General features: G+C 41.7%; 1 protein-coding gene across 7 annotated transcripts in view; it reads left to right on the top strand.

Annotated features, from left to right (window-relative positions):
- Positions 1–20,967, top strand: part of RBMS2 (RNA binding motif single stranded interacting protein 2) — a 90,687-nt gene that overhangs the window by 57,129 nt on the left and 12,591 nt on the right. For 5 of the 7 annotated variants that reach the window (XM_082636804.1, XM_082636806.1, XM_082636803.1 and 2 more), the window contains exons 2-6: positions 9,306–9,472; positions 13,829–13,887; positions 14,963–15,054; positions 16,131–16,288; positions 20,771–20,850. In XM_082636804.1, coding sequence (XP_082492930.1) covers positions 9,306–9,472; positions 13,829–13,887; positions 14,963–15,054; positions 16,131–16,288; positions 20,771–20,850 — 556 coding nt within the window. Of the gene's footprint in view, positions 1–3,529; positions 4,448–9,305; positions 9,473–13,828; positions 13,888–14,962; positions 15,055–16,130; positions 16,289–20,770; positions 20,851–20,967 lie in introns of those variants that run through there. The other 2 variants (XM_082636808.1, XM_082636809.1) reach the window with 2 other exon arrangements.

Consider the following 20,967-nt stretch of genomic DNA (forward strand, 5'->3'; position numbering starts at 1 on the left):
GGGCAAGGGAGCCTGTTCATACACTCTATATGGTCAGCTTCCAAGGCATAAAGCAAGGTGGACAAGCGTGGCAAGTGGATCTGGAAGGGTGAATGGATTCCTGAGCAATGTGTTTGGCTGTATGCTTAACTGAGGATTCTTTAGTTATTTTGACTTAGGGTTTAAAAACGTCAATTTTATACTTGAGAACTAGTTTGAGTATCACCTGGTATGAATGTAAAAACTCCCTCTGGTATTAAAGGGATGTAGAAAACAGATTGCTACTGTAGTGGTAAGAGCCATGAAAGAGTAGGGGGAAGGAGATGAGGAGCTGGAGATGGTGTCAGGTTTACTTGAGCTAAGAGGAAGTAGTAGAAGTGCTGAGAGTCAGCCTTTAAAACCAGGTATGGGGGCTTCCCTGGTGGTCCAGGGGTTAAGACCCTGAGCTCCCACTGCAGGGGGCCCCGGTTCGATCCTGCTCAGGGAACTAAGATCCCACATGCCAGGGGCCTCCCTGGTGGCGCAGTGGTTGAGAGTCCGCCTGCCGATGCAGGGGATACGGGTTCGTGCCCCGGTCTGGGAGGATCCCATATGCCGCGGAGCGGCTGGGCCCGTGAGCCATGGCCTCTGGGCCTGCGCATCCGGAGCCTGTGCTCCGCAACGGGAGAGGCCACAACAGTGAGAGGCCCGCATACCGCAAAAAGAAAAAAAAAAAAAAAAAAAAAAAAGATCCCACATGCCACACCGCGTGGCCTAAATAAATAAATAAATTAAATAAAACCAGGTATGGTGTGCAGATCCGTGGTGTGGGTTCTCTGGCTCAGGTGCTGCGTGTTCCAGAGATACCTTTCTGTTTTTGTTTTTGTTTTTGTTTTTTTTTGCGGTATGCGGGCCTCTCACTGTTGTGGCCTCTCCCGTTGCGGAGCACAGGCTCTGGACGCGCAGGCTCAGTGGCCATGGCTCACGGGCCCAGCCGCTCCGCGGCATGTGGGATCTTCCCGGACCGGGGCACGAACCCGTGTCCCCTGCATCGGCAGGCGGACTCTTAACCACTGCGCCACCAGGGAAGCCCTTTGTTTTGTTTTTAATGTTAAATTTTTTTTCAGGGAGGGGGATTACAGAAAATATTCCTTTCTTGCTATGATATGATTTAATGTCTAATTCATATTTCCACTTGAATTTCAATAAAATGTATTAATCTTATGAATTTTCTATCTGGAAATGAAGTAGGGTGATGCCAACCTAGGCTGAATCCTGTGCTAGGTCATACTAGCCTGTGATAGCCTAACATCTCAAGAAGTTTTTAATGGTTGGAATGTCCTTTTCTCGCTACCCATCTCTATCAAATTTTTATAACAGCTTTATTGAGATATAATTCACATACTGTACAATTCACCCATTTAAAGGGTACAGTGGCTTTTGTATATTCACAGAGTCCTGCATCCGTTACCATACTTTTAGGACATTTTCATTACCCACCCCCCAAAGAAACTCCACCCACTTAGCTGTCACTTCCCAGTTCTTTCATTATCCCCCTCTCCCAGCTATAGGTAATCACTAATCTACTTCCTGTTTCTAAAGACTTTCCTGTTATACACATTTCATATAAATGGAATCATGTAATCATTGGTCCTTTGTGACTGCCTTCTTTCACTTAGCATATTTTCAAGGTTCATATTATAGCATGTATCTGTAGTTCCTTCCTTCTTATGACTGAATAATAGGCTCATGTATGGATATACCACATTTTATGTATCCATTTATCAGTCGATAGACATTTGTGTTGTTTCCACTTTGGGCTGTTATAATGCTGCTGCGAAATTCGTGTACAGGTTTTGTGCAGACATATGTTTTCAGTTCTCTTGGGTATATACCTAGGAGTGGAATTGCTGAGTCATGTGATAACTCTGTGTTGAACCACTTTAGGAGCTGCCAAACTGTCTTCCAAAGCAGCTGCATCATTTTACATTCCCACCAGTAGTGTACAAGGGTTCCAGTTTGTTCACAGCCTCACCAACACTTGTTCTTTTTTATTATAGCCATCAAAGTTACTTTTGAGTAAAGTCATAGTCCTTTTATTACAGCCATCCTAGTGGATATGAAGTGGTATCTCATTATGATTTTTTAAAATAAATTTATTTATTTTATTTATTTATTTTTGGCTCCATTGGGTCTTCCTTGCTGTGCACGGGCTTTCTCTAGTTGCAGTGAGCGGGGGCTGCTCTTCCTTGAGGTACGCGTGCTTCTCATTGCGGTGGCTTCTCTTTGTTGAGGAGCATAGGCTCTGGTCGTGTGGGCTTCCGTAGTTGTGGCACGTGGACTCAGTAGTTGTGGCTCACCGGCTCTAGAGTGCAGGCTCAGTAGTTATGGCGCATGGGCTTAGTTGCTCTGCAGCATGTGGGATCTTCCCAGACCAGGGATCGAATCCGTGTCCCCTGCATTGGCAGACGGATTCTTAACCACTGCACCACTAGGGAAGCCCCTCTCCTTATGATTTTAATTTGCATTTCCCTATGGCTCCCTATTAAAGGTTTAATATCCTACTCATCCTTCAAGGTACAATCCAAACATCTTATTTGAGAAACTTTTCCCTCAGCAATTGTTTCTTCTTTCATGTTCTTATACCATTTTGCTTGGATCCCCATTAGCACACGTATTTTGTTCTGCTAGTTATCTAGATTGTACGCTCTGGTTTGTGAATTACTTAATGGCTTCTTGTGAGTGTGTGTTTAAATTTATTATGAAATATTTCACTTATACTCTTACTCATCTGTGAGTCCCCACTGCATCAAGCAGGGCTTGGACATATTTGCATTCAGATATTTATTGAATGATTCAATGCAAAGGGTCTCATGAGTGAATATTAGGAGGTCTGTTACTTTGCAGGGAAAGTGGACTTTCTCTTATTAGGAGACATTATGACAGAACTCAGAAAATAATGTATTTTTAGGCAGAAATGTTCAGATGTGTTATATGTCCCAGAGACCACTGGCTTTAGGAACTTGTTCTGTGGATCATCAATATCCAGGTTGTAATAGGAATTTTGATGTCAGGCCACTGGATTGTGTATCTGTGAGACTTTCTTAGGCATTTATTAAGATGATACACAATTAGCAAATCCCCTAAGTTAATTTACTCCTTTTAGCAAATATCCATGCTTATACTCTATGCCAGGAACTTCACTGGGCACTAGACATGGGATGGAGTTTTCTCCTGCTCTGGTGACAATAAGAGTTAAGGGCTCAGGATGGGGATAACTTTGATAGCAAATGAATGGATACAGGGTTTGTGAATTTTATTAAACCAGGCAAAATGAACACTTGATCAGAGAACCTTATTTTCAGAATAAAGACAGTGTTTCAGTTATATTAGTTTTTAATTAGCAAGTAGCTCATCTGACTGGATCATTCTTTTAAAGATCTGATGAAAACTTAGTGATTGGGAAGTAGGCCTTGTATCGCTTCTACCATTATGATCTCTTGCAAGGGAGCAAAAGGAAGAACGCTCTCTTGTCTCCTAGATTCCTGTAACTCAGCAAGACAGGAAACATAAAGTTCCTTGCTACAGGAAGAGGGGAGTTTGATTTTTCTTTTTCTGGATGAAGATGAAGGAGTTATATATTTCTCTATCCCCATACTATAAGCCCTTCCCCAGATTATTATCCCAGAGATTCTTATGGGATATTTTATAGCACAGTTCTCTAACCATCCTTCAAATACCACCCCACCAATCTTTAGGAAATTAAAGTCTCTTCAATATTTTATCTAAAAGGCCTCAGCCCTAAACAGTAAAAGAAGAACAAAACATAAGGAATTTTTTTATAATCTAGACATAAGTAACTTTCTGAGGAGGTCGGAGAGAGGTAGTTCTGAAGATGGTCAGGGCCTGCTTACTGAGTAGTTATCTTGCTGCCTGCCTCATAGGCTCAAATCTCTTCATGTGCTTTCCATAAAAACATCTCTCCAAAGTTTTCCTGTATCCTTAAGAACTTCTGGGGGATGGGGGGACTTCCCTGGCAGCGCAGTGGTTAAGAATCCGCCTGCCAGTGTAGGGAACACGGGTTTGAGCCCTGGTCCGGGAAGATCCCACATGCTGTGGAGCAGCTAAGCCCGTGTGCCGCAACTACTGAGCCTGCGCTCTAGAACCCGCGAGCCACAACTACTGAGCCCGTGTGCTACAACTACTGAGCCTGCGCTCTAGAGCCTGCGAGCCGCAACTACTGAGCCCACATGCCACAGCTACTGAAGCCCACACACCTAGAGCCCATGCTCTGCAGCAAGAGAAGCCACCGCAATGAGAAGCCTGCACCGCGATGAAGAGTAGCCCCCGCTTGCTGCAACTAGAGAAAGCCCACGCACAGCAACGAAGACCCAATGCAGCCAGTAAATAAATAAATAAAAAGAAAAATAAAAAAAAGAACTGCTGGGGAAGCATCAAGTCTCTGCAGACAAATAACAGCTCAACTTGGGTGAGTTATCCATATTCTGCAAAGGAAGGAGAATTTTGTCCTTTAATTATAGGAGAACTCCATTTTTTAAAAGACTCCAAATTTTAAAATAACAACGGTTACTGACAGTTTATACTTGCTGTATGCCAAACACCATGTTAAGTACTTTATATCCATTAACTCATTTTTCCTACCTTTCTTTGCCTTCTTTCAGCTTTTATGTATGGCTGTTTACTATGCAAGGGGAGTGGCCCTTCTAGGAAACAGCCAAGTCCTCCCCATGCTGGTGTTCTCACACACCTTTTATTGATAGATTCTAGTCTCCAACCAACCTCAAATTTGGTGTTCCCTAGCGTTTGCTTTCAATCAGTTTGTCTTTGCAATCCAGTGTTCCCTGTTCTGCCTTCGTAACGCATTGCCCATAGGCATCTGGGTTTCACTGGAAGATCCAAAGCCAAAAAGTCCTTGCCCTAAGATTGCTTCCCACCTTTAGGGATCATAACTGAATTTACTCCATTTCCCAAAGAAGTAGTGCAATACTAGAACTTTCTAAAAGCATTAATACCTCCTTTATAAGCCTATATTTCTAAGGTGGCGCGTTAACTTTTAGCTAAGGAATCGAACTTCCAGGCTCTTCCACACTAACTACCAGGCTTTTCACGCCTTCCCTGCATAGTATTTTAAAGGTATTTAAATGTTTACTAACTGAATAAATTAACCAGTATTTATTCTAAAAGCATTCAGCATATACCATCAAGCAGATAACTTCAAATTCTGCAAGTCTGAATTTAACTTCTATACTTTTTCCTGACCTCCCTTCATGTCTAATATCTCCTAACTAGTCTTACCACCTCTGGTCTTCTACCCCTCTGAACCAGCTGGGATAATGCACCTAGTGTTAGCTTTCTCAAATATATGTTATCATGTCATTTCTCAGCTTATAAACCTGTTAATGTTTCCCAGTCACTTCCAGAATTAAATCTCCTTCATGAGAAGACTCATACCTAGGGACTTCCCTAGTGGTCCAGTGGTTAAGAATCCACCTTCCAATGCAGGGGACGCGGGTTTGATCCCAGTCAGGGAGCTAAGATCCCACATGCCGCGGGGCAGCTAAGCCCCCATGCTGCAAGTACTGAGCCCTCGAGCTCTGGAACCCGCCCACCACAACTAGAGAGAAGCCCACGAGCCACTATTAGAGAAGCCGGAGCGCCGCAAGGAAGAGCCCGTGTGCTGCAGCTAAGACCCGACGCAGCCAAATAAATAAGTAAATATTAAAAAAAAAAAAAAGAAGACTCATACCTACGTTTTCTACTGGATAACTTTACATATTTCTTTGCTACATGATAATATGCTACCATCCTTTATTTCTAAAGGCAAATTTAATACCATCCCAGGTGTCTAAGATTCTAGGCCAAATATGAGGGCCTTGTTTTAAAGAGTTCAAATCTTGCTCTTCATTTTTTAGCTTAGGCTCTGACAGAGAACCAGTGGCCTCAGAAAACCATTACAGACCCACAGGAGTCAAGAGAGACAATACTGCCCCATCCTTCTCTCGCCCAGTAAGAATATCTCAGTCCTCTAGACTCTCATATATACTGCCCTGTTCTCTTTTACGTACATAGGTAAACAAGGATCATTAGTTTACATTAGTTATTATTGTCTCTCCAAATAGTTTCTTTCGGGAAGCCAAATAAGCTTTACTTAGAGGCTTTCTTGACCTTTTTTCTTGAATTCTCTTGAAAAGAGAATATTTTTCTATTTTTTCTCTTTGGAGACTATATAGTAGTTTCAGAAGCCGTTTGCGAATAGCAAAAGAGAAAAGTTTTGGGGTTTTTTTTTTTTTCTGAACTACATCATTTTTTCTAGGAATTTTTCTGGCCTTGCAGCAAGTTTATCATTGACTAAGTCATATTTTTAGATTATAGCTAAGACATTGTTAAAACCAAGGTTATAACCATGGTAGTAACCCAAAAGCTTCTTTTCAATTTATTTCTTTCCTCAATAACCCTGTGTTCTTATTTGGACAGTCATAGAATCATTGATACTCCCTCTTAGGAATATTCTCTCACATTGGGAAGGGGATAGATGAACTCTAGCTGAGGCAGGTGATCTCATCTGCCACTGCTTGGCACATGATGTGATGCTGCTAGACTTGCTTCTGCTATCACTGTTACTGTTGGCATCATCATCACCCCCAGGCCTAGAATCTCTTATTTAGTTAGTTAGTTATTTAGGGGCGGGGTGGGGGTGTGGCACACCATGGGGCTCGCAGTATCTTAGTTCCCAAAACCAGGGATTGAACCCAGGCCCCAGCAGCGGAAGCGCCGAGTCCTAACCACTGGACCACCAGGGAATTCCCTAGACTCTCATATTAGAAGAAGCTTGGTTTTCTCAGCTAAGGATCAATAATGGCAATTCCTTAGAGATGAGGAAAGGCATGTCTTAGTGAATGATCTCCAGCAGTGATCTTCTTATTCTGAACTCAGGAACAGCCATGATTAGAATATAGTTGATAATCTTCTTGGCTTCTACTTTATTATTATTTTTTTAAATATTTATTTATTTATTTGGCTGCGCCCAGTCTTAGTTGTGGCATGTGGGATCTTCGTTGCGGCGTGTGGGATCTTTTTAGTTGCAGCATGCGGGATCTTTAGTTGTGACGTGTGAACTCTTAGTTGCGGGATGTGGGATCTAGTTCCCTGACTGGGGATTGAACCTGGACCCCCTGCATTGGGAGCGTAGAGTCTTAGCCACTGGACCACAAGGGAAGTATGTCCCTTGTTGCCTCTACTTTAAATCAGATGGTGCACGTACAACAGTAGTGATAATGGAGGGGGCCTAGACCACTAGTATTTGATTATTATTACATGTCTACTAATCAAGTGGAGATTTCAACATCATTCTTAAAGTATGTACTGCCATTTTCTAGCACTGGATGTATGACTTTTAGGTTTATTTGCCCTGTTTTTGTCTTGTTGTCTGAAAGTTGCTGAAAAACATGCATGTGCCCTGCCCTGCCCTGCACTTGTCGATTATCACTACCACCACAGAGGAATAATTCATATTCTTCTGGCACATGGATTATTCTGTATGGAAAATCCTAGTGTAAGTGCTGGCAAAGAGAGGGGGACAAGGATAGGAAATATAAAGGGTGTATCAAGAGCTACAATAGGTCATGAGGCTTTGGGCCATTCCAGAATGTGGTATTGGGTTTCTTCTTTGCTGCAGTATAGAGCTGAGGAATGAACTGTGTATTTGCAAGTGGGTACACATTTGTGATTGTGTATAGTGACAAAAATACGTAAATACTTGCTTCAACATATTTAGCTTGAGCAAAGGTTTTTATTTTAAAGTTTGCTAAAGGTCAGAGGCATGAAATGTAAGAGGCACATTTCACATTAAGATTCTTTGGGGGGAAGTTTTCCCCTCTTTGATATTCATGTTTCCCTTTTTCTTCTGTTACCACTCTAATCCCTTACCACTACTACCAAAGAAGAGAGAGAGGGGGAAAACCTGGAGATGCAGCTAGTATTTTATAGGGAAGTAATTCCAAATAGATTTATACTATACAGTGCTTTAAGCCAAGGGAGAACTGGAATGTGAGTGTGATATAGTAAAATGCACTATATTATAGGTAATTATGCAAATTTAGAGGATTATGAACCATATATATGTATATACACTAGAAGCCTAATTAGAGCATAAGGGTATAAAATATGCCATGAAAGAAATGGATCCATGTTTCAGTCAACCTGGTAATTTTTCTCTAACAGAAGTACCCCCCTACAGAAGGGGCCCCAAAATGTAGCGGAGTCTGGTTGCCTGTCCTGGTATCAGTAGTGAAAGATTACAGATGTTTCACCCCAAATGCTGGATTTCCTTAACCATACTTTATCTATTATTCATTCATATTTAAACTTTTAAAAACTTGTAAATAACTTATGACTAACCCCTATCAGCATAGTAACAGATTTCATTTTTTACTACCTGGCATGGTAATTAGTATTTCATTTTGTTTGTCTAATCTTATAATTTTCAAGCTCCTGCAGGTATTTTGCAGTCTCATATTCTACAGTTTTATGAATAATCTATGCTCACCTTTTCTATACCTTCATCATTTAATAAATTTTTATTAGCTCCTCTGTGATTTTTGAATGGAACCTAGATTTTATTAGTCTTGTCTCATTACACAGTTTACTTAAGAGGCGTACATTAATTGTGTCTCCAGCATCTGTATGATAAAAACATTCCTCTATAACAAAGTACCTTTTTTCAAAACCTTTAACAAGCTTATTTTGGCCTCTCATTTTCCCTGAAAGTTAGGTAGGACAGTTAAATATTTTCTTATTTTATGGCAGAGAGGAATTCCTTTAGGTTTCTTTTTTAACTCTCTTTTTAAATAATTAATTAATTAATTAATTAATTAAGGGCTGCATTGGGTCTTTGTTGCTGCGTGCGGGCTTTTCTCTAGTTGCGGTGAGCGGGGGCTACTCTGTTGCAGTGTGCAGGCTTCTCATTGCTATGGCTTCGCTCGTTGCAGAGCACGGGCTCTAGGCACATGGGCTTCATTAGTTGTGACACGCAGGCTCAGTAGTTGTGGCTCATGGGCTCTAGAGCGCAGGCTCAGTAGTTGTGGCGCACAGGCTTAGTTGCTCCGCAGCATGTGGGATCTTCCCGGACCAGGGCTCGAACCTGTCTCCTGCATTGGCAGGCGGATTCTTAACCACTGTGCCACCAGGGAAGCCCTTTTAACTCTTTTGATGACTTCATTGCTGTTAAAGTTTGGAACCATTCTTTCCAAGGGGCCAAGATCTTCCTCACTCTTCAGCATCTAAATGTATAATTCTTCTGACCTTCTGTTCTTCATGTCTCCTTGCAGCCATATGTGTCATTGTCTCAGCCAATGGCACCACCTAGTCCAAGCAACAGTACCCCTAACAGCAGCAGTGGGAGCACTGTAAATGACCAGCTGAGTAAAACCAACCTCTACATCCGGGGATTGCAGCCAAGCACTACCGACCAGGACCTAGTCAAGTTGTGTCAGTCGTAAGTTGGGGTACATAGGGGTAGGTCTCCAGGGACATTACAGATTTGGTGATACTGGCTTCTTACCAGATACTCTTATCCTGAAATGCAATATTATCAATATTTTGCTTCTAGCCCTATAGTTGCAAGGTTTCTTAGCAGCCCCTCTTAGAGAAATTCTACCTACTACTAATATATAAAACTTTTATGTGTTTCTCTGAGGAAAGCTGGATAGGGCTGACCTTTGAAGCCTAGTTAGTATATGACTTTGTTTCTAGCATGTACCCAGAACTGATGGTCTTAGTGGAAAGATTCCTGTCCTTACACCTTGAATAGAAATGCTCAGTATCTCTAAAGATATTGATTAGTAGATAGTGAGAACCAGCAGTAGGGATAGAAGAAAGTGGGACTAGCCAATTGAATTATATACTTAGGAGAGTTTCTGCTGCTAGAGTTATTCTCAGTGACCCAGAGGAGCCCTCAAATTAGTGGATAAAGAAGAAAATGGAGAAAGAGTTGTCATTTGGCATCTACCCCCTAAAGATCTTTGGGGTTTCTTCAGCATAGATTTGAGTCATGAGGTGGAGACAACTACCATGGAATTAGCCCAATTAGGAGAGCTGGAGAAATTGCAAGAATGCAGAGAGGCCAGCTCAATTCCATTTGGCAGAAATATATGTGTTTCACATCATTTATATGGAGGACTGATTAGAGGCAGAAGTCTGGTGGGATGGTAATATTATTGGGGAAGGGGAAATCGAGTTTAGAAAGAAATAAAAGTAGGAACCTTAGTCTGTGTAAATTTACCATCTTTTAAAACTCTATTGAAGTATAACAAGCATACAGAAAAGTGCACAAATCAGAAGTGTTTATAGAACAGTGAATTTTCACAAGGTGAACACATCCTTGTAACAGTCCCTGGTAACCAGATCAAGAAATAGAACATTACCAGCTCTTCAGAAGCCCACGTCCCAGTGACAGTCTCTCCCCCACCCCCAAAGGTATCTACTGTTTGGCTTCTAAACGATTGATGTGGCTTGTTTGAACCTCATTTAAATATAATGATATAGCACATAGCATTTTATGTCTGGTTTCTTTTGTTCAATGTTGTTTGTGAGATTCATCCACATTGTTGCATATAGCAAAAATTTGTTCATTCTTATTGCTTTATAGAATTCCATCATAGGAATATACCACAGTTTATTTACTTGTTCTACTGTTGCTGGACATTTGAGTTGTTTCCAGTATGTGACTATTATGGATACGGATAGTGCTGCTATGAACTTGTACATGTCTTTTGGTGCATGTGTATAAGTATATACATTTATGTTGGGTATATACCTAGGAGTAAAATTGCTAAATCATAGGATATACATTTGTTCAGCTTTTGTAGATACTAGTAAACAATTTTCTAAAGTGGTCAACGTAACTCAAACTCCCATAACAGTATGAGTATGTGGCAGCTGTTCCAAATCCTGAAGAGGCAGAACGTCCTCCCCTCAAAATGTAGTTGTATGAGGCATCAGAGGTACTCTACAAATCCCTTACTCTACTGAGGTAGTGGTTTTTGGAAGTTTGCTAGCACCAGGCTGCACAAAATCAGTCTCTAAAGGCTAGATGTGTGTATAAAATCTGAATCTGTTACCTCGGCTTACCTTGCTAGGAGGGTATTTAAATGGAACTTAGGGAACTTAGTCTAGGACTAGTAATTTTTTTGAGGGAATGGGAATTGGCAAAAATATTGGTTTATGAGGGAAAAGAGTATCTTATCAATCTAGTTCCTTGATTTCTGCACTCTGTATTTCTTGTACTAAATATAATGTGCTGCAAAAATCAATCCTCTCACTCCACAAGACAGAGAAAAAACCCAATTCTACTTCACTATATTTTTAGACTTTCATTTTGCCCTTCCCAATAGTTGCCTTACCTTCTGTGTCTGAAGGGATGAGACTAGTCGGTGTCAGCATGTACAATAAAATGGAAGTAAGGAGCCCAGTGGGGGACCATAGAGAAGTAGGAATGAGGAAGGGAAAGAATAGGTGATAGATGAGTTATGATGAAAGGGAAGCTGTGAAGAGCTGGTAGGTGGAATCCTCATGGGTGTGTGAGCTGGGAGGGACACCTTTCTGTGAAGGGTGTTTCCCATGCATGGGACTTCCTGCTTTTGTCCCAGTTATCTCTCTAGGTTGTACAGGAAGTAAATGTTGCTGGATCCTAAGCCCTGGTGGGCAGGAAGGAGAGGCGTGGAATCTGGAACTGGAACTCCTGGTTCTCTTGGAAGGGCTCCTTTGGAGGAGGAAGCTGCACGATCCAGCTGTTGCCAGCTGAAGTGGAAATTCTGACTCAAAGTCTCAGGCTGCTCAGACCACAGCAAGCTCCACCCTGGGGCCTCGATAGGGATAGCAGCGTGTGTGTCCTCTGGCTTACAGTCTCTTGCATCCCTTCCTCTCCTAAATTTGGGAAAGAATCCAAGTATGTAGCCCTGAAGGGTTAGGTTCGCCACATCCATTCTAGCCTCCAGGGCATCGCTTGGCTTATTCTGTCTAATCCAGTGGGTCACAGAGCTCCACTAAAACAGTCAGTGAGAGGCTGCCAAGGAGCGAAACAAATACATCAATCATCATATGTTCTTTAGGGATGGGATGAGAGGAAAAGTAGAAAAAAATGCTTGTTTCAGGTATTCATCTCAAATTCAGTCCCTGCCAACTGTTTTCAGTTAAATTTTATACTTCTGACTTTGTTAGTAATTTCTGTTCTGTCTCTCTAATATTTTCACCCTCCTGGAGTGGAATGTAGAGACTTATTTATAGTAGAACACTTCTAATACAATCCCGGACCTGTGATAGATACTCCACTGCTCAGGTTTGGGGAACTCCACATGACTCTGCTGCCAAAGTATAATTTTCAGAAAGTTGAAAAACATAACTCTCGTACAGATATAGGTGAACGCATGCCAAATATTTATTTTACTCATTAGTGAGGGAACTAGCAGGATGGTAAAATGGGTTCAAAGAGCATTTGAGGGACTGAGTATGGATAGGGACTGAAGAAAGAATGTTGGAATAAGATTACTAGGTTACAGAGAAAACTGGTTCATACTCTGTAGGACTATAAAACAGTAACCTTTGGGATCATCTTTTCTAATGGACAGAAATTATTTGTGTCTCTACTAGATAAAAATCTACAAATTAATATATATCTTCACAAAATCTGGGCCCTCATCAGTAATAAATAGTAACTGAAACAAAGAAACATCCCCCTAGATAACAGAATATACCTTGAATGGGCCTTGTAGACAGTGTTTCAGAATGACATTGAAAGAATGTGCAATCCTCATTTTGCTTTATCGTCAAGTTTTGGATAATTTTCTTAACACAGCTGTTGCATTTGCTTTTATGCCCACTCCCCTCCCTAATACACTGAAATCTTGACAATAAGAAGTAGAAATCAGGGAATTCCTTGGCAGTCCAGTGGTCAAGACTCGGTGCTTTCACTGCTGGGGCCCTGGGTTTGATCCCTAGTTGGGGAACTAAAATCTCATAAGCTGTGAGGTGCAGCCAGAAAAAAAAAAGAAAAGAAATAGAAGTCTTAGAGATTAAGGCAGGAAAGAGCCATTTGGTTAAATGTTGAGGTCCCATGAATATAATAATAATATAATATAACATATAATAATAATAATAGCAGTTAAGAGTGTTCAGGTGTTTACCATTTGATAGACATTAGTACTTCATATTCGTGAACTCATTTCATATTTCCAACGATCCTATCTCCATTTTACAGATGGTGAGACTGAGGCACAGAAAGGTTAAATGACTTGTCCAAGATCACACATAGCTATAAAGTGGCAGAACCAGGATTTGAACAAAAGCAGTTTGGCTCAAGTTGACCTTCAGTCAGGGGGCCAGTAGAAGGGTGAAGAGTGGGGTGTCAGAGAAGAGAAACAGTTTTTCATGGGAGGAATGGTGTTTGTTCAAAGAAGATAAATAACATCAAGGATTATTTTTAGTCCTCAAGGAATTCTAGCCAGAGCTCTGGCCTTACACACTGCTATGTGGACACCACCAAGCTTCTTTCCCAAAAAAAGACAGTAGTCTTTTTCTAACTAGTATCTGAGTCTTATTTGGGGAAGAAGAGAGAAATGTGTTGATAGTGTAGGGACTGCAGTTACCTTATTTCTTGTAGGTACCTTTGGGGAATAGGTTTATATGATAAGTGTGACGTTTTTAAATTCATTTCTTCTTTGTTCTAAGGTTTGAGTAGGGACAGTTTTCCTAGTGGGAGGGAAGACAGGGCATGGATTCATCTAGATGTCTCAATCTCTGTCCTAGTCTAAATCCCTGTCCCCAGATTATAACTTTGTATTTTCTTCTCCCTTAGATATGGCAAGATTGTCTCCACTAAGGCCATACTGGACAAGACCACAAACAAATGCAAAGGTAAGAGAACAGCTGTTCTTGGTGGTGGAGAACAGCTGTTCTTGGTGGTGGAGAACAGCTGTAAGTGAGGCCATCCCTTGCCTTTGCCCTTTATTGCTGCAAGTCCCTGGTTTCCAGTGCCAGGGAGGTGTCTTCAGGGTTTTCAGGCTTAAAAGACTAGTAGGTATTTAGATTCTTTGTGACCAGATAGCTAGAGCTGAAAATGCTGTTTTGGGGACCCAAGGCTAGAAGCCTGCACAGAGTGCCTTTGAGTCCCCTGGGCCTACTTTGGGTGTCATGTTTCCCTGGATTGGATGGTAGATGTTCATTCGTAGGTGAGTTTATTTCTACTTAGCAAAGCATTGTAAATGCCTTTTGTTTGTGGAGGTGGGTTGGGTTTGTTGGGGTTTTGAGCAATTCTAGGTGGGGATGGAAGAGTGGAAGGAGGGGAAAGGGCTGTACATTGGGGTGAGGAGGGGCTTCTATCAGCAGGTGCCTGATTATCTGCTGTGGAGAGGCTGTATTTCCTACATGCCTAGCATTTCTGGAGGTGTGCCTAGAAAAGAGAAGGGGGTTCTTTTGGAAATAGAGGGGGGCTGTGAATTATTAGAGGAGCCTAATTCTTGAAACCTAGGATTTCTTTTTTTTTTTTTTGTGGTACGCGGGCCTCTCACTGTTGTGGCCTCTCCCGTTGCGGAGCACAGGCTCCGCGGCCATGGCTCACGGGCCCAGCCACTCTGCAGCATGTGGGATCTTCCCGGACCGGGGCACGAACCCATGTCCCCTGCATCGGCAGACGGACTCTCAACCACTGCGCCACCAGGGAAGCCCGAAACCTAGGATTTCTTAGGGGAGAGGGAGGAAGGCAAGGATACCATAAAGACCTCATTGCCCTTGGCATTCTTAGCTATAAAGTAGACCAAATCTCACAGGGTTTGAGGAGCACGTGGATAACCACCTGAAACCTCTTCATTTCTCTCCCTCCCTACCACTTCTATTGCGTGGATCATAACTCCTCCTCTGTTTCCTGAAAAGCCTGGGCCTCCTACCTCCCTCACACCCCCCACCTCCCAGTGATGCTGTTTCCCTGTTCCAGGCTATGGCTTTGTGGACTTTGACAGTCCTTCAGCAGCACAGAAAGCTGTAACAGCACTGAAAGCCAGTGGTGTGCAAGCACAGATGGCAAAGGTAAGGGTACTACCCCGTGTCTGTTCCTCTGAGGGGTTGTAGTTAACACCAAAGGCTTCCAGAGGTTTAAGAGCCATGCGGTTGATGGGCAAGGGCTGTCTGCAGTGCTTGCTTATTTATTTATTTATTTATTTATTTATTTATTTATGGCTGCATTGGGTCTTCGTTGCTGCGCGGGCTTTCTCAAGTTGTGTTGAGCAGGGGCTGCTGTTTGTTGCGGTGCATGAGCTACTCATTTCAGTGGCTTCTCTTGTTGCGGAGCATGGGCTGTAGGCACGCGGGCTTCAGTAGTTGTGGCTTGCGGGCCCTAGAGCACAGGTTCAGTAGTTGTGGCGCACGGGCTCCATTGCTCTGCGGCATGTGGGATCTTCCCCGACCAGGGCTCGAACCCGTGTCCCCTGCATTGGCAGGCGGATTCTTAACCACTGTGCCACCAGGGAGGCCCTCTCCCACCTCTTCTTTTTGGAGAAAAGCCCTCTGACATTAGAGTGACTTAAGACTTCCTGTGAGACTAGAACTTTCAGGGCTCCGTGGTGACCCAGTGAGCTGTACATCTGGCTCTTAGTGCAACCCCCTGCACATTGGCTTCCCTTTTCCCTTCTCTCCTCCTCCTGCTTTCCCTCCATCAGGGAGTGTACAGGCATTCCTACTAAGAGGAGTCTGCTGTGGCTGGAAGAGCGGCGTGGGGGGATTACCCAGAACAATGCAGCCCGGGAAGCAAAGGCAGTCCAAGAGAATCCAGCCTCTGGGACAGGCCGTTGGGCTGTTGGATAGGAGAGAAGAGCGCTGCTCTGCCTAGCTCTTAAAGAAACAGTCAAAAACTTCATTGATGGCTTGTACTGTGGGCTTGTACAGTACTAGAAATATTAAATCTGTGGGGATTTTTGGCCCAGACTCAATATATAACCCATGACCCATGATAGTGGGACTAGGTGTTACAAATCGTTAAGATTCTCTTTGTTTATGTGCATGCCTTCCTGCTCTCTCTTTTCTGAGATGTCATTTTGTGGCTGCCCACTGAGGGTAGGAGAGGGTTAAGAGATGTGAAATTCATTTTTTCACTTTTATTTCCATAGCAACAGGAGCAGGACCCCACAAATTTATACATCTCAAACCTCCCACTGTCAATGGATGAGCAAGAACTGGAGGGAATGCTGAAGCCCTTTGGCCAGGTTATTTCCACTAGAATCCTTCGAGACACCAGTGGGACCAGCAGAGGGGTTGGCTTTGCAAGGTGAGGGATGCCAAGAATGGGAAATGATGAGGTTAATAAGGAATGTCACTTAGAAGGTCACCAAAAAGTCTGTGCCCTGCTCCCCCCAGGACCAAACTATTAGTCGAAAGTACTTGACGGTAAATCAAAAGTTCATTTAATTTTTTTTGTGTGTGTGGTACATGGGCCTCTCACTGTTGTGGCCTCTCCCGTTGCAGAGCACAGGCTCCGCGACGACACGCAGGCTCAGCGGCCATGGCTCACGGGCCCAGCCGCTCCACGGCATGTGGGATCTTCCCGGACCGGGGCACGAACCTGCGTCCCCTGCATTGGCAGGCGGACTCTCAACCACTGCGCCACCAGGGAAGCCCCAAAAGTTCATTTAATTTTAGGTCATAATACTCACAAACCTATTTTCTCCCAAATCTTTATCCTTTCCCCATTACTTCGTGCTATTCTAGCCTTTGTTTCTTTGATTCAGACCTAACCAGAATAAAATAATTCCGTATCTTCTTATAGTTTACTGAGTATTTCTCATCCTATTATCTCATTTAATCTGTGAAATAAATATTAATTCTCCATTTTATAGAAAAGGAAACCAAAATTCCCAATGTGGAGTGATTTGCCCAAGGTCTCACAGGAGCAGAGCCCTTACCCTTCTGGCTTCAGGATCAGCAGGATGAAGTGAAGGATTTGGTCTGCCTTTTCAGATCTGTTGAGAATCTTAGATTCTAGAACCAGCTCTGCAACTAACTGCCCGTGTGATATCAGATCTTTATGAGCCTTGGTTTACTCTGTGAAGTAGAGATTTAGATGAGTGCTTTTCTTAACGTGTTCCCTAGAGCTGCAGTTTTTCAGGGTACCTTCTTCTGAGCTTAGGGTCACTATTGGAGGGCTTCAGCCTCTTCTAGCCCACTTAGGAAATGGTTCTGCTTTTATTTAAGATTTTTCTTGAAAGGAGATTCTGTTGCCTTTCTAAAAAGTTTGAAAAGTATTGGAGTAAGTGATCTAAAAGTCCCTTTTTCTTTTATAATATCTTCTCTGGTCCAAGAACATTCCTTTACTCTAGAGTGTTTTAGACCTTGAGAACAAGGAATAGGACCTTTTCCCTAGCCAACTCAATCTTGGTGGCACCACCTGCTGGCAATCCCAAGTATAACTAAAGGGGAGTTTCTAAGGTTTGTGATCATCAAACTTTTTTGCTCCATACTCTCTTAAAGCAAAAGCTCCAGTTCATGGCACCTTAGTTGTCTTGATAATTTTTTAGCCCTAGACAAAAGAAATACTTAACAATTCAATTTATTAAGTAATTAAATGGTCTAGACAATTCAAAAAGTGTTTAATAAATATCTTAACAACTTTGTAGTTACTTGAAAAAACATTGAAAGAAAATATTTTTATTTCATTCTTAAATAACTATACCTTCTAGTGAATGTGTGCCTGTTGGACACTACACAACTTCTCGAACCTCGGAATCAGATTGGACACTTACACCCTCATTTCCTGTTACACGTTAGTTTTCTCATGGTACTTGCTTTTGTCATAGCAACCACTGAAAAACCAGCTTTGCAAAAATATGTTATCTAAAGGATTGTAGGGTGACCTAATGTTGAAATGAACTGTTTAGAGTTAGTCGTCTTTACAATAGATATCCAATAAGTATTGCTGTATTTTCTTCAGAAAGTTAAAATATTCCTTGTTGTGCCTCTGTGAGCTCATCACAATGGCCCAGGGTGCCTCAGAGCCCAGTTTGGGAAATATGGCTTTGAAAACTTAAAAAACTATGAAATCTCTTGCATGTTTCTACATTAATACCTACAGATATTCTTCATACATTTAGATTCTTGCAAAGTATAATTTCCAGCAATTTATAAATATTGACATTTTAAATAAAACTGTCATATCATTTAAAAATGTATCCAAATGATATCTAAATGTCATAGCAATTTTTTTTTTTTTTTTTTTTTTGTGGTATGCGTGCCTCTCACTGCTGTGGCCTCTTGGGTTGCAGAGCACAGGCTCCGGACGCGCAGGCTCAGCGGCCATGGCTCACGGGCCCAGCCGCTCCACGGCATGTGGGATCTTCCCGGACCGGGGCACGAACCCGCGTCCCCTGCATTGGCAGGCGGACTCCCAGCCACTGCGCCTCCAGGGAAGCCCTAAATGTCATAGCAATTTGATACACAAAATCATTTAAAAAATACCTAGGGCATTTTTTTAAAAGTCTTCTTATAGTGTTCTGTTTTTCTTCTTGATCTTGTATTTCCATTGTATTTCCCTACAGAATTGTATTCTAGTGTAAAATACTTTTTTATAGTTGAAAGTCTTTGTATGGATCATTGTTACACTTCTCTGCAATGAAAATATGTATATAATTTTTTTTTCCTGTGGCCCTGAGTCTATATGCATTAATCCATAAGAAAATTATCTTTATAATTAGTTCACAGTTGCCCCAAACAATATAAATATATTAAAATGTTGATACAAAATTGTTTCGTATAAAGTAAATTTTATTGGAAATGCTCCTTTTAGATTTATATAATTAGATCATGTAGCCATCAGTGAATATTGTTTATTGCTGTAACAAGACAGAGTTTAGTACCAGTTCTGTTCCTGTGTTTTGTTTTCATGGTGAGGAACCTTGTTCACATAAATAAGTAAATGGGAATGGAAAGTTTTGCTAAAATAGGAATTCTTTGAATTCCTTCTGAATTATATGCCAAGACCAGGGTGATCTATCATCCAAAATGACTTTTTTATGTGTCAGTTGACAACTTGTTGAGTCCTCTAGCTTGTGGGAAGGAAGAATTGGAAACATATGACTTAACAAAAAGATTTGTAACTCAGTCCTCCATGCCTGTGTTGAGCTTTGGGATGAGTTCGAAGTATATTGAGAAGAGTGGTTGTAAGAGGGGACTTTAGCCTTGATCATTAGTGATCACAAGCTCTCCCTCAGGCACATCAGTTTTAGGAAAGAGTTTATGAGGAAGCTGAGGTCCTGAAAGTGATTCTCTTAAAACCCTCCATGCCTGCTCACCCTTTTGAAAGACTAAGGAGTAGGAGTAACCCAACTCAACACTTTTTGCTCTAGGGCACCTAAGTTTCTTTTCTCTAAAAGTTTCCATTTGAGGCCTTTTTTTAGTAACTGCCTTCATAGGAATGGTTCATATCTTTAGTGGTTATTGGCATAGAAAATATACTGAGACTTACTTTAAATATGGAAAGAGGGGAAGATACTGTACCCTATATTATATAGATCTTTATCATTTTAGAACACATTTATATGCATTATCTTATTTGATCTATACAGCCCTGTGTAATAAGGTAGATGGAGATTTGAAGCAGAAATGAGGAATGAGTCCGAAGGGTTTTTGTGCATTTTCTAACTCACAGAGCCTTTGAGCGGTGAACAGGTGCTGGAATCTAGATTTTCTGATTTCTTACTCAGTCCTCTTTCCCCAACAAGACACTTTAACTCAGTAGTTCCTAACATTGCTTTTTCTATCACTCTGGACCATAAACCCTGTCTTAATACTCTTTCCTCCCACAGACTCATGAAATCTTCTTTTTCTCCCATTTAAAAAAAAAATTGAAGTATAGTTGAATTACAGTATTGTGTTAGTTTCTGGTATACAGCAAAGTGATTTATATATGTATCCTTTTTCATATATATGTATACATATGTGTTTATATGTATATATAGATAATATATGTATACATATACATATATATTCTTTTTCATATTCTTTTCCACTATGATTTATTACAGGATATTGAATATAGTTACCTGTGCTACACAGTAGGACATTGTTGTTTATCTGTATTATATATATTAGTTTGTATCTGCTTACCCCAAACTCCTAATTTATCCCTCCCCGCCCCAACTCATGAAATCTTAATGATGTTATCAGTAGCTATTTAGACCTTGACAATTATAACCAGAAACAAAAAATAAATATTGGCAAATTCTTAGCTTGTACAGTTTTGTCAAAGTGAGGGAAGAGGGGAACCCCTGGTGGTCCAGTGGTTAGGACTCGGCACTTTCACTGTTGTGGTCTGGGTTCAGTCCCTTGTTGGGGAAGTAAGATTCCACAAGCTGCACAGCATGGCAAAAAAAAAAAAAAAAAAAAAGTAAGGGAACAATTTCCATTAGGAATTTTGTAATAAAAAATAATGGTAACAGCATTGTATTCTTACTTAGGGACCCAGACACAATACTAGGCCCATCTATCAGTGTCTTCTTTGGAATATTCATGGTTTGAATGAAACCATGAATCCATTATTCCTTTCAGGACCCCTACAGGAGCCAGTTGAGAAAACCTTCATTAGAAGCTGGGGTTGCCTCTTTAAGATACCTTGACTTTGTGTGGAGGAAACTCTGTATTTCTGTAGTGACAACTTTTGGAGCATTTGTGGGGCTGGGAACTTAGAGCTTTCTCTTCGAATATAAGGAGAGTACAGATGCTGGAGAAGGTAGACCCTAACTCCTCTTGTGCTCCTTAGGATGGAGTCCACAGAGAAGTGTGAAGCCATCATCACCCACTTTAATGGAAAATATATTAAGACACCCCCTGGAGTACCAGGTGAGGCATCTGGGAATCAGGCTGAGAGGGCCGCAGTTTATGACTTCCTGTGAAGATTCTGGAGGATTTTTGCATGAGTGAGTGGACTAAGTGAGGTGGGACTCAGCTGCCTGTCTG

This window comes from Mesoplodon mirus (genome assembly GCF_964341445.2).
Source record: "Mesoplodon mirus genome assembly, chromosome: 11".
Taxonomy (NCBI): domain Eukaryota; kingdom Metazoa; phylum Chordata; class Mammalia; order Artiodactyla; family Ziphiidae; genus Mesoplodon; species Mesoplodon mirus.